The sequence below is a fragment of the Ixodes scapularis genome, unplaced genomic scaffold (genome assembly GCF_016920785.2).
Source record: "Ixodes scapularis isolate PalLabHiFi unplaced genomic scaffold, ASM1692078v2 PGA_scaffold8__174_contigs__length_109621045, whole genome shotgun sequence".
Classification (NCBI taxonomy): domain Eukaryota; kingdom Metazoa; phylum Arthropoda; class Arachnida; order Ixodida; family Ixodidae; genus Ixodes; species Ixodes scapularis.
Window position 1 is genome coordinate 29,931,902 of NW_024609883.1, and position 13,610 is coordinate 29,945,511.

At 43.4% G+C, this 13,610-nt stretch overlaps 1 protein-coding gene across 1 annotated transcript in view; it reads right to left on the reverse strand.

Annotated features, from left to right (window-relative positions):
- The window catches only part of LOC8030729 (dystrobrevin beta), a 66,098-nt gene that overhangs the window by 51,270 nt on the left and 1,218 nt on the right, over window positions 1-13,610 (reverse strand). Inside the window, exons 2-5 of the mRNA XM_029985193.4 lie at window positions 10,033-10,117; window positions 8,359-8,439; window positions 4,322-4,535; window positions 698-783 (exon numbers count right to left, since the gene is read on the reverse strand). Of these exons, the coding sequence (XP_029841053.1) occupies window positions 698-783; window positions 4,322-4,535; window positions 8,359-8,439; window positions 10,033-10,117 (466 nt within the window). The remainder of the gene's footprint in view (window positions 1-697; window positions 784-4,321; window positions 4,536-8,358; window positions 8,440-10,032; window positions 10,118-13,610) is intronic.

The following is a 13,610-nucleotide window of genomic DNA, read 5'->3' on the forward strand; positions in this document are numbered from 1 at the left end:
GTTTCTTTGTCTCACATTAATAAACTAACTAAAGCATTACAACTACATACATGCTTGCTCTTACATCCTGTAAACATTAATGATATTTTTGTCGACGTTTAGCGCACTCGAAAAACGAAAAACGTCGACAAACATGAACAACCAACTCGCCCAATCTCAAGTTCTTACAGATTAATGATAATCTTATAAAAAAAAAATAGAAACTCTTTATAATATAAGTCTTACCAAAATTCAAAAATTGTGTGGAAGTTGGGCAACACTGTTCATAAGTCTAACTTTGTTAGCAGTCTGTAGGTTTGCTAAACCAGTCGAACGATAAGGTTCGACACATGTTTTCAACATCCTCCCTGCCAAGTAGCTCCTGTGTCGCTGAACAGAAACCCCCCAATTATTTATTGTTCCGCTTACAATCAACGCAAACAGCTCTTGGTCCTAGTACTATGCATATTGTACACTAAAAGCAAAACAAGCAGAACACTGTAAAATTTAAAACATGAGCTAAAGTAGGATAGACCAGACACATCATCCAGGTTCCATGGGTAAAAAAGAGAAGAAGGTCTGAAACGCTTTCGTGGAACACAAAATAAAATGTAATTAAGAAGCAAAGGTACTTTAACACAATATTAACTACTGCTTTGTATAAAAAAGAAACATATCTTGCATCTAATAATGCCGAGGAGGGGTGCAGAGCACTCACAGCGCAGCTTGTCGACCATCTTTCCCGCACACATGATGGACAGGGACACCTTGAGGGACAGCACCCGCAGAAGACCAGTCTGTTCCCTGGAGAGAGACCGCACGGCAACACGTTTCAGAGGACACCCACGACAATGGACTCACAGGCGCAAGTGTCTAAAAAAACTGTGCCGACTGCCTTCCAGCCATTACCAGCCCCATTCTAGCAAACACGACTATGCCATCCCAAGAAACAAGTTCCATTTCTCTTTTAATTTTTACATTTGAAGAGTTTTTATGCGTCACTACCAGATTTTTTATGTCGCCGACTGGAGTCCAGCATGAGACGCACATTGATTGATTGATCGATTGGGGTTTCACGGCACAAGGGCCGGGACGCACATTGGACGAGAGTGGTGTGTCGGCGTCTGACCGGGACCCATGTTCGACCCGTGAGAACACGACTCCTAGCCGAAAGCCGGTGAGGCACCTGCATCCGACATGCACTCTTGGTAGGCCTCCGGTAGGCAGAATATAAAATTCAGCATTATGGCCCCGTTGCTGGCTGCCTTATGTCAACATTCAAAACCCGCTTTCTCCGTACACACTGTTGGCGCAATTGGTTCAGCGTCGGACTCGCAGCCAGAGAGTCCCCCAGTACAATTCCACGCTTTCTACGGCGTTCCTTTTAAACTGGTGAATATTCGAACGACGCTCTTCCATTACAGAAGCGCATCCCTATTCTGCATTAAAATTCAAGTCCCACTCAATTCGTCTAGGAAAACTACATCTGGTGAGCGAAATATTTTTAAAAGACCTTTTGCCAGACAAAAGTTTGGTGCTCCTGAGACATACTGAAGACTTCCCAATGGTTGAGTTTTTGTCACTATAAGAGTGAAAGCCAGATCTAACCTAGCACTCACAGTGATGCATTTGGTCTGAGTCAATTTGGAGCTTCCTTTGGAGCAGCCAAGTTTCCCTTTTGAAGCAAGCAAAAGGAACTTTCGGAGCATAAGCACACACTTTGTTTTTGTCTGTATCACTGCAAATTTAATGTGGAAATTCAGACGTTGGCCTGTCCAACAGAATGACAATATCTACTTTGCTTTCCCACTTGTGTATTAGCACCAATTCGACGGCAGGTTTGATTTCCTCAAACATAGAACTAGCTTTAGATAAAGGACGACCACCAACCAACAAAAAAGCTGTTTATAGATAAACTCACAATTTAAACAAAGAAGTTTGACCTGCAATAACCCTGAGCATAATTTACATGCATATGGCACTAAGCCAGGTGGGCCCCCGGGTCAGTCGCTGACCCTAGCACTCTGGTGCAAGGCGGTGGAGCTCGATACGTGCACACTGGCGAGAGGCAGTGAAGGTTAATGCAAGCTGCACAAGTGTCACGGTACTCTGAAGCCACGGAACGAAGGCACGTGACATCCGTTATAATCGAGCGATCTTATTGGGGGTACAAAACCCTGGTTCTGTTTTATTACGGTAGTCACAATCGGCAATCCTACTATTCTGCAAAGTTTTCTCAGGACCCTTAGATCCCGACATCGACGACGTCGTCTCAAAATTTAGATGATGTTGGCGATCGACCAACCAGGACATTGACCAACCAGAGCCAGTGATGCCCAGAATCAACGGCTCTGGCCGGTTGACTCACAGCACCAAAGCGTGACATCGTGGCATTCGCCATCTCCTTGTATGTGTTCTTTCATCAGCTAAACCGATCAAGCACAACGAATGTCCCCTGACTCGCGCTTTTAGTACGTGCTTGAGCCTTCGACTGTGCTCCGACATAAAACGAAACAAACCATACGGTGAGTAGAAACGCTGTGAAATTCATATTTGTGCAATTTTTCTTTCCTTCTACTTTTCCAAATATTAGGGTTGACCAATAATAAAACATTAATTTGTTTTCTTTAAGCCTATCTCGGCGCAGCTGTGGCGCAATTCTTAGCAAAAATGGCATTTTGGCACAAGATATAGCAGACTTTCTTTCATGGCGCAATTTGGCACAAATGGCGCGGCGCTTCCATCCCTGCAGCGGGTCCCTGTAGAGTGCACTTCTTACTGAGCACCAGTCTACCGCAGAGAAGCCACACCCGTGGAAGCAAGCTCCTCGGGTGTTGCACCGCAGAGCGCCGGCGCTCATTAAGAAGCGCGCTCGATGGGGCTACCCACCACGATCAACGCTTTGAAAAATGTGGATATTGCAGTTAATTTCAAAGCGAATAACATATAGCATATTACTCAAAATTACTATTAAAAAATTTAAATATTTTGCAACCCTAGCGAAATAATACTGCCCGACCCTTCTGACACCGCATTTGAAAGTCGGAAGTGGCACTTTTGAAACGCAATGGGCAACAAAATAGCGGGCACTCGCAAGAAAACTGGGAAATGAAGTGTTTATGCTCCGAGCCATGGGTTCTCAAACAAAGTTTCTGGGAGTCCAGGGGTTCTCCAGAGTGCCCTTGAAAGTTCCCTGAAGCTCCCAAATTTTCTGAGTTCTTCTTATACCTAAGGAAAGGTTCTCCAGTGTAAGCATTATCCTTTAAGATCTGAGCCGTCCACTGATACATAACTATGTACTAAACACACCCTAGTATGTGTATTACTGTTCACAAGCTCTGTAAGCTTTGGGACTAGTTTATTGCTTCAATGCCGGAACCGGGAGGGGTTTCTCGGCAATCCATTGAGACAGATAGGAGTTCTTCGAGATAATTAAGTATGGAAGCCCCTGCCCTAAAGGCTCCGTTATACGTCGAGCGCAGCGAACATGACGTAGCGCAGAGCAGGCACCTTTAATTGGCCAGTGAGCAGGAACTCGATATCTGCATACCTGCCAACCTGTGGACTTTCAAATTCGTAAAAGTCCCACAACCGCAGGGGGGGGGGGTGCGGGTTACACGAAGCGATGTGCAGCTTAATGTCAGCCTGGCCACCGTGCAAAATGCTTACATCAAACGTGCGCGTGCTACAGAATCCAACCTTCTCTCGCTTTTTGGGCGGCACGAAGCACGGAAATTTCGACATGTAGGACTTCAGGAACGCCTGAAAGCACCTCTTTTGTGGTTTGGAGTTCGCCATTGCGCCGCAAAGCCACAGTGACCAGGAGAATGCTGCAGTTACACGTGCAACAAACACAGACACCGTACTTCTCGCCTCGAAACTGGCCGAAACAATGAGGCCCAACAACGTCTGAACACGCCGAACAAACGTGCACCGCCGAACACACGAACAAAGGCTTTGAGCTTTGGATTGGTTTACGATCCGTGGCCACCGGATAGATGGATAGTAAAAACACAGACGCTGCTGTGGACAGTACCTATCACCCTCTTGTGGTGGTGCAAGATACCGCCAACAACAGAGTTACAAAAAAATTTAAAAAGAAATATATTTCGTAAGACTTGAAGCAAGATTCGTAAAATCATATAAATTATTCCCAATTCATACATTTTATGAAAAATTTGAAAGAGTCGGCAGGTATGTATCTGAGACCGACCAGCATCTGTGTGTGCTGCACCACGCCGTGTTTGCTACGCTCGACGTCGGTGAATAAGACGAGCCTTAAGCGTAGCTCAGCCAGAGGCTCTGCTCCCTCGCACATACTCCGCACACTCTGGCAACTCACGGGTCGTAGGTGGCAAGCAGCCAGTGGAGCAGCAGGGAGACGCACTGTCCGAGGTCCACCTGCTGGGTCGGGGGCAGCCGCTTGTTGAGCTGGTAGTAGACCGACGTCACCAAAGTCTGTGTCCTGGCCAGGCTGACCTCTGCCAGGGGCTCCAGGGAGTGGAAGGCATTCTCCCGGAACGCCTCAATCATGTTCCACAGGTCCACCAGGTGCACTGCACGAAGCACGGCAGCTCGAGCACGGGCGCAAGCGTCCTGGTTCAGCGCGTCCAGGTGCCTGGAGCAAGTCTTTGATTGGCGCGTTTACTGCTTCCTTGTTTGTGGTCGCTCAATCTCTGCTCGTGCGTAAGCGACGTCCTTTTGCCTGCCACGGTCCTGGCGTCTGGCCGACCAGTGTGTCCGGCGTCCTGTCTCACTCGTGGATCAAAGGTGGTCCCAAAGTGGCAACAAACGACGTCGCACAAGCCGGAGTGCCGTGCTGTCGGATGTCGCAATCCAGGCAGTTGGTCGTAGAAGTTTCGCTAAAATGCACGAGCAAATGCGGCCGGCGCCGTCGTCACGACGTTCCAACCCCGGAGCTTCCACAAACGGTTCACGGAAACCCAAACAGCCGGCAGCTGGGACGCCGCGACGACAGCGATGCAGTCGTTCGCTCTTCTTTTTCACGGAAACTTCTACGACTGACCGCCACGGTTGCGACGTCCGACGGCACGACGCACAGGACTTCTTTTGATGCATCGGCAGCATAGGACGCTAGACACCCCAGTTGAAGATGCCATCTGGGCACCTTAGACCATCCACTGCCCCACAAAGCCCCCGGCACGGTCTTCCAAGTGTCTGGTCCGGAAACTGGCACAAAGATGCGCTCCAATAAACCTCGAAAACCTAGCAACGCGTCTAAATCGAGCATTTTTTCGGAACGCCGTAAAATGCTGTGCCTGAATTGTATCTTTCTAAAACGAGTTGATTTAGTTGCTTTCGACGAAGCCCAGGAAGTTCCTAACGGGAAGCATATGTTTATTTTCACTAATTAAAAAGCAACCGAGTAAGTTTCAGTTAATTATTCAGCTAATTAGTATTCTCTTTGCAATTCCTGTCGTCCACCGGGGCTGGTAGTTTGATCCCGAAGTTGTTTTTTTTTCTCAACCACCCTATTTTTAGTGATTTTTGAAAGTCTTTGCCGAAACATTCGATATATTGCTTTCGCATATGTACGTAAAGCACCTCGGTATTATGAGGAGTTACAGGCTGCCGCAATAGATCGCACCCTCGTCCCTTCACTCTCACTAATTCCCGTCCCCTTTCTCTGCTTGCTGGGATTGTTAAGTTCAGTTCCGGTGTGTCAGAAAGGAACATTTTGTGGCGTCACAAGCTCGGTTGCTTCATCAGTTCCTCGGCCTACTTCCGTTCAGTGTACGAAACAGCTGTTCTGAAACATATTTATTCCCTTAACGATACTCGACTTATTTAGCCTCATCTGGCTTTAACAGGTACATATTTGCACCTTGTTTAAGAATGTATGCTGAATAAAGTTATTCTCATTATTATTTATATGGCACACTTCTTAAATGAAAACGTCATAGGGTAATCTTACCTCAATATCGAAATAACAAAAAGGGTCTTTAGATCATGCCAGCTGGCATATGAATGATTCCATGCCACACGTCCCAGATGTTGCGCTCAACCATTTTCTGATTTTTCAAAGAAAATTTATAGCATTTTTCCCCAAGGTCCCCTAAAAATATTTATAGCAATTCTTTTTTTTTTATTGGTGCGAGCATGGTTTGATTTTTCAAAATGGGTGTAAAACTAGACATCCTGCAATAATTGAGTAAAAATAAGTCTTCTTCATAAACACTTCCCAATTAATTTTTTTTTTCAATTTTAATGGATTGCTATGTTGGGATGATTGTGCAAACTTTTATTGTTAAAATATTTTTAAAAATTTCAACAAAAGGCAATAAGTTTATTACTTTTCTAAACTTCTTGCTTAATATCATTTTGCACCCAGCAATTACAACTTTTTTTTCTTCTTTTTTTTTTTATGGAAGCCTCGTAGATGTACTACAAATAAAATATTTTGTGAAGCTGTACAAAAAATATTTTACAGAAATACAAATCTGAAGTTGTCAAAAAGTTTATTTTGCTGCCTAAACAGTCATTTATTCTACCCTCAGGCGGTCCCAGTAAAAGAACAGAAAGTAACGGCTTTAGAAGAAGAGTTTATTGCCTTTCAATTCTGAGAGTTTAACCAAAATAATTTTTTTCTAAAGCGAGAAAACAAATAATGAAGTTAGGCTCTCGTGTTGCAACCTGGCGTTGTTTCATAACACCTCTTCACCACACAGCACGCCACTTCACACGAGAGCCGACACAAGAGCTGGAAGATTTGCGCACAGGCAAGGCAATTGCTGGTCGTGCAATAGTCCTACGTGCCGCCACTGCATAGCAGGCTCGTTCCACCCTTCGTACCAATGTCAGCTCTCCTCACTCAGAAACTTGATGTCTAACGACATCGGCATCACCTGACGTGGACTTCTCCTATTCAGGAAACGCAATGACGATAGAGCGAGATCCCTACTGGTGTTTTGAAAGGAAAGGACCCACGGTAAGAGAGAGCAGAAAAACGAGGGGTATTGTTTCGAACAACCGCTGCCCAGTTGCAATCAGGAATCTGCCCAAGAAAGCTTATTTTCTGTCAGAGTACGGTGCCATATTGACTAATGAGGCAGGTCACTCGGCATACGCAAATCATTCTGAGGTTCGAGCAGATGCTGGTGTGTCATCGGTCTGTTTACTTGCAGCGGTTCGATTCATGCCTTTCGCAAACCAACTAGACCATCAAAATATTAAGCTGTATGCTGTTCGCTCTGTTATGTTTATGCGACACATATTCGGGCGCTGTTGTTTGCGTTGCAGCCGATAAGGAGGACGAAAAGAGAAACGAGTGCAAGTGGCCGCGACCTTTAGCTGTAAACAGTGATCGTATATGTAAGGCAATTGCGAGCTGAGAATGCACATGTACAGAACCCTCTGCGAAAATCACACTCCTGAACAGAAAATGCCTTGCGTGTGTGCAAAGTTTCCAGCTTTTGTGTCAGGTGGCGTGCTATGCGGTGAAGGGGCGCTAAGAAACAATGCCAGTTGCGACGCAAGTGCTCAACTTCACTCGCTTTAGAAAAAAAAATACATTTGATTAAACTCTCAAAAACTAAAGGCAATAAACACTTCTTCTAGAGTTGTTTTTTCTTTTATTTTTACTTGGACCACCTCAGGGTAGAATAAACGGCTCTTTAGGCAGCAAAACAAACTTTTTCCCAACTTTCAAATTTTTTTTTTGCAATATATTTTGTTGCACAGCTTAAAAAAAAATGTATTTGTAGTCTACATCCAGTACATCTATATAAGAAATTTATAATTGTCAGGTGCAAGGCAATAATCAAACCAAAAATTTAGAAAAGTACTCAGCTTTTTTATTTTGTTGAAATTAAAAAAAAAAATATTTGAAACAAATATTTGCATAATCATCCCAACATAGGAAGCTAAAATGTGTTTGAATTTCTAAAAATAAATTGTGAAGTGTCTAGAAAAAAGAAAACGGATTTTTACATAATTATTGAATGATGCCGAGTTTCACACACATTTTTGAAAATTATAACCAACGCTCACTCCATAAACAAAAACTTCTCGGCTGAAATATGTTAGGAAAAGGTTAAAGACCTTAGGGTAAAAGGTCATGAATTTTGTTTTAAAAATCAAAAATAGTCGAGCGCAATGGCAGGGACATTTGGCATAAAATGACCCATATCCCTAGTTTGCAGGTAGCTCACAATTAGTCTCCAGCCTATTTTGTTTTGTGCTCAATCATAAAAGAGAAAACTGATGAGACAGTTCTGCCAACGAAGATATTCCACAACTGGCGACGTTGTGTTAACACAGTGGTGTAAATTCTGTAGGCTAGGTGGCGCAAGCTACTGCCCAATACTGAAAGAATGGCCACCGTCATTCATCCGTTCATTCAGTGCGTTTTCTACTCACATTGCGTCCTCTTCTGGATGAAGCGGAGCTTGCAGGCCGTACGGTATGAGGCAAAGCGAATGACGTCCAGGTTTTGGTTTTCTGGGGAAACAAGAAAAAATGTGGCCTTAGGAGGCGGTTGCAACATGCGCTGTTCGCAACGGAAGCTTGAATAGACAAACAATGATAGGGAGGGCAAAAGTCTAAAAAATTGTACAAATATTGCTTCGAGAAATTTTATATACATTCATTCCCAAACCATTGCCCACGGATGCCGAGGATTCCAAAAAATATCTTCGACCTAATCACTTCCCATTTCTGTTCCCCACACATAATGTAAAATTAAAACACTTAAAATTACCCGTCCGTAAAATGAGAAGATTCTTAGAGGACATCTAAAGACGTGCTGCATTGCATTGAGAGCGGAAGCGGCCACAATAAACCGGCCAATAAACGCACTCATTTTGATTTCCCATTCCCATCGTGCACCGTATGTGTGGTTGCAGTGCTCTGACGAATAAACTTAAACCTTCCTCGGACTGACAGAAGAAACACATTGCTTTCCTTTGACAGATACACCGAGAACATCTTCCCAGCTTTTGGAAAAATAAATTTGAGTCGCTAAGAGGCAAGCTCTGTTGGCTCATGGCGTTTGTGAAAGTGACTGCCTTGCTGTGATGCCGCCTGTTAAGGTTTTGAAACTGACTCTCTTGGAATATAACTTTCTGCGGAGGTCCCTTGGCAAAATATTGACAAGTTGTTTCTACCAACTTAAAACTACCGCTGCGATTTGTTTACGATGCTAAGAGGGTCACGTCAGGGGGTGTCCTGGAGGGCACGCGAATCAGTGAGAAAAGCCCTGTGGCAAACACCCCTTTCAACCCGACGAGTCGAGAGAAAGAGTGGTGTGCTTCTGCCTCGTGATCACACCCTTTCCTTTGGTTGGCAACTGCCTAAAAGGTCAATTCATAAAAGGAGTTTCTGCCTGGCAGAAACTGCCTTTCTTTTCCTCCTTGGCTTTCTACTTTCTTCTCGCACAAGTGCTAAGAGGCCACCAGGCAGGCAGAAAAAAAAAAGGTAAGAAGTAAAACTTATTTTTTCCCCTCCTGTCAAAAGTTGGTCATTAAACTACACCTTTCGTAAGAATGTGCCCACAAAGGAAACTAAAAATGCTGAACGTAGTTTCTAAGTGAGCTCAGTCCAAGAGCAAGCATAATTCGTACAGAACTTTACAGGAATCTTTTCAGGAACCACGCTGAACACTCGGATAGTATATTTTGCTCTATAGGTTGTTTAAGCAGTGCAGTTTTGTCAAGGTCATCACTAGAATGCCACCTTTTAAGTTTGATAAAAATGGGCTTCCATTTGCAAAACATAACAATATAACTCACATTACATAACATAGCTCGTTATTGTCACATGCGTTTAATACGCCCGAGGATATGGAGCACGGCAGGCATACTTGACAGATGTCACCTGGGACATAACTAGTGCTCCAATAAATGCCCACATTTTAGAAATGTATGTCTACCAATTGACTAAAACAGTTTAATAAATCAAGATTACCTATGTGCCTCATAGTTTCTAATAAAATACTGCAGCCCCCCTGAACAATAAAACATTTTTTTTTCCTTAAAAGAAAACCAAAGGCAAAACATTTTAATGTTGATAGGAGACACGAAATAGCGTGCTCACTCATTTCTGCCATGAGCAACTTGAGGTCTGCTGCCATCCCATGGGGAAGAACGTCGTCCAGGTACGGTGAAAGCTCCATGCTCTCCTGCAACACGCCCCAACATGTGCGCAGTGCTGAGAACCTTTGCACAGTACACATTAAGACAAAAGGGTAAGTAGGGATGCATAGAAACCTTTGTCACAATTAGGGTTTTGCGTTTGAATATTTACGTATGAATACTGTTCGCCCCTAACAGGGGCGGTACAGGGCACAAGATAGCACGAAATATACGAGTTCACATAAAAGTATATGAAAGAAAGCAAAAAAACAACAAAAAGTATACCGCCCATTACTCGTAGAATAACTTTATAAAAGCAGTAAAGGCAAAACTATAATTGACACACACTAGACTTCGATAGTACAAAAAATATATGCAAATAGTCAACGCTAGTTATCACTCCCTGTGACGAGAAAGAGAAAAACAACACGTGCTAGATTACATCAATTTTAAATTACATTTGCTAATTCCCGTGGACAGTTTATCAACAGAATATACTGTAGAAAGTTATTCCAGTTACTAGGGAAAAATAAGTACCTAAGTACATGCCGGGTTTATATTTCTTCAAGCTTAGGAGTTTTGGGGGATTTTTTTTTTCCTCAGAGATTTTTTTGTTTTTTAGTGTCGAACAAAAATCTGCATTTATCGGGGAAAAATCTGCATTTAGTATTGGGGATGCTTTATTTCGGAATGTGGCTCCCAAGGAAATATCAGAACATAGATAGAAGGAGGACAGTATTATAAATAAAGGGAATAACATAAAATACAAGCACAGGCAAGACGTTTCCCGTCTTGTCCGTCCTTGTCTTTGATGTTCTTCCCTTTATTTACATTACCCTAACCAGCACGCTCCCCATTCCAAGTAAGCAGGAGAGCATGTTGCTTAAACATTTTTCCTGGTTTCTTAAACGCAAAGGGGCAACGGCCAGGCAAGAATGTGCTACATTCTGACCAGTATACTTTTCCTGAGAACCGGTTGCGTACAATACAGCTTTTTGAGTTGCTAACCAGCATTTATAGCAATCTCAAACATATTTTCACAAATTGACGCTATATCCATTGACTTTACAGAAGGATGTGACTTATTAAGGAAACAAGGCTGCAACCCACTGTAACAATTTGACTAACAAAATAAAATTAGCCTTTATTAGTTGACAACCAGAAATTTTCATGTGCCGAGTTCGGGGAGTCCACTAATTCTGAAGGAGATGAGTGGCGCAGCCAACACATTAGTTTTGTAGTAGTCATGCGACGGCAATGCTTACGTCAAAGCAAAATGTGCATAATAAAGATGTTTATGCATGTCAGTTTGCACAGAGCCAACCGCAGCCCGAGTTTCAATTTCCGAGTGCGGTCGAGCAAAATTTCACGAAACATATTTTCATACAATACATTATGCAGAACCCTTCACCTTCCTTTCTCAGGCTAAGATTAACGGCTATGCTGAAATGACCAAAATGTATTTAATGAGCCAATCATATTTTGCTGTGCTTAACGTCCCAAACTGAAATTGCCCTTTGCCAGATCGAGTAATGCCACAAACTCACATTCCTCACATGAGTATGTGAATGGAGGGCATTACTCCCTCCATTCACGCACGCTTGTTCTCCCGAGTGATTTGGCATAGATTGCGTAAATTTGTATCTTGTGTTCATTCAATTTCCTGCCATATTTGTAGTTATGATGAAAATCCAGTTAATGCAAAGGTGCAAGCAAGCTGAACAAGAAGGACGAAAATAATTTTCGTCATATTTATAGTATTACAATGCGTTTATAAATTCACTCTTTTACGGTAAAATACTACGGAAGCGCCCACTTTGAACAAGTGCCCACAATTAACATTTTCCCAAACTTGGGAATACTGCAAATTATAATTTATGCGCTCACCCCCGCCAAAGTGCCGGCATCAGCCGAAAATATTCATCCCATTGCGGCGGCCAGTGGCGATGACGGGGATATCGTGAGAAAATTAAAAGTGCTTTCTCCGATTCCGTTAACCCTGCCTTCGAAGCTCTTTATTGGCTGCCATCTTGGTCTTTACCGTTTTCAGTGAAAGTGGGGCGGGCTCTTCCCTGGTATTTTACGGTATGTTATGTCCACCAGTATAATCAATAAAACCGAATTAAGTATGTACCATATTTTTTGGAGTACAGTCCGCAGATTATAGATGATTAAAAGATGACAATTTAGGCTGTGCGGACTATACAGGAATTTTGTTTTTCAATATTGCTCATTATGACGAGACGTAACGGATTTTGTGAATGAAAGAGCATGTTAATGATGATTTATGTATAACACAAGCTTCTTTGTGAGCTAAGAAAGCCGACATTTTTCAAGGTGTGCTTGTATGAGAAGATTTTTGTGTCGACTAAGCACCAGGTGCGCACTGTGCACGGCATGTGCCCTATATAAGCAAAAGCTTTTATTTTCTACCCTAAATTTGCTTTTGCGGACTATAGCCTGGAAAATATGGCACCAAACCAGGGGTGGCCAAGCTGTGGCTCGCGAGCCGCATGCAGCTCTTCACGTGTTAAAATACAGCTCGCAACTCCCTCATCTACACCCCCCCCCCTTGCGCGCACGCGCACACACACACACACACACACACTTTTTCGCCTCCCTCCCGGTCACACGAGCACTTCCCCAAAAGAGAAATGGAACGCGTTTTAAATCGAAAGACAGGTTGCGGTTTGGTAGCCTTGTGCTACTGCTGCCTTATGTACAGTTGGACTGCTTTTGACTCGGATAGATTGAAGGTGGTTTGAGTTTTGTTTATTCCTCTGAAAAAAAATCAGCCCCCCCTACCCCGGCTCTTGAAAGTTTCATGGTTTTGTATGCGGCTCTTCGGCCGGTTCAGCCTGGCCACCCCTGATCTAAACCCTAAGACATGGAGAAATAAAATAATATAATTTGTCTCGAGGCTTAGATTATGATGTTTCCAAACCAGCTTGCCTGCATACTTTCGCTTCTTGGAAATATCTGCCATGTCTTTTTATTCGTAGAGTTCAAATATGTATGCAAGTAAGTGCATTGCACTGGGTGTTTGGGAGAGAAGAGAACCAGGCTTTTCTCACCGCAGAAGTCAACTAATGCTCACCAAATGCTCAGTCCACATCCAAATGTAGTGTTCGCAATTGATACCAAATGCCAAAGTTTCAAAGCTTGCCGTTATCCGATTAAAATGTTATAGGCGATGTTTAGAAATTTTTAATGAGGAACTATCAGCCAACAGAGCCCTTGAATACATAGAGATCAGTAGCATCTCCTACCAAAAAGAGCTTCCTTTCCTCATTGATAATTTCTTCGCTGACAACTTCACCCGGGCAAGAGCAAGTTCTGAAACTTTGCCTTCTGGTCCCAACTGCTAGCAATACATATGGGCGGAGTTTGAATGTTCAGAACAGCAAACGTTGTTTACTGTTCCCCAAACCCAATACTACATGCTTGCTTAACTGCCTCTGAATGTGTGCGTGGACGAGTTTCTGGGTATGCTCACACCTGCCTCTCTGTGCACGCGACTAAATGCACTTTCCCGGTATC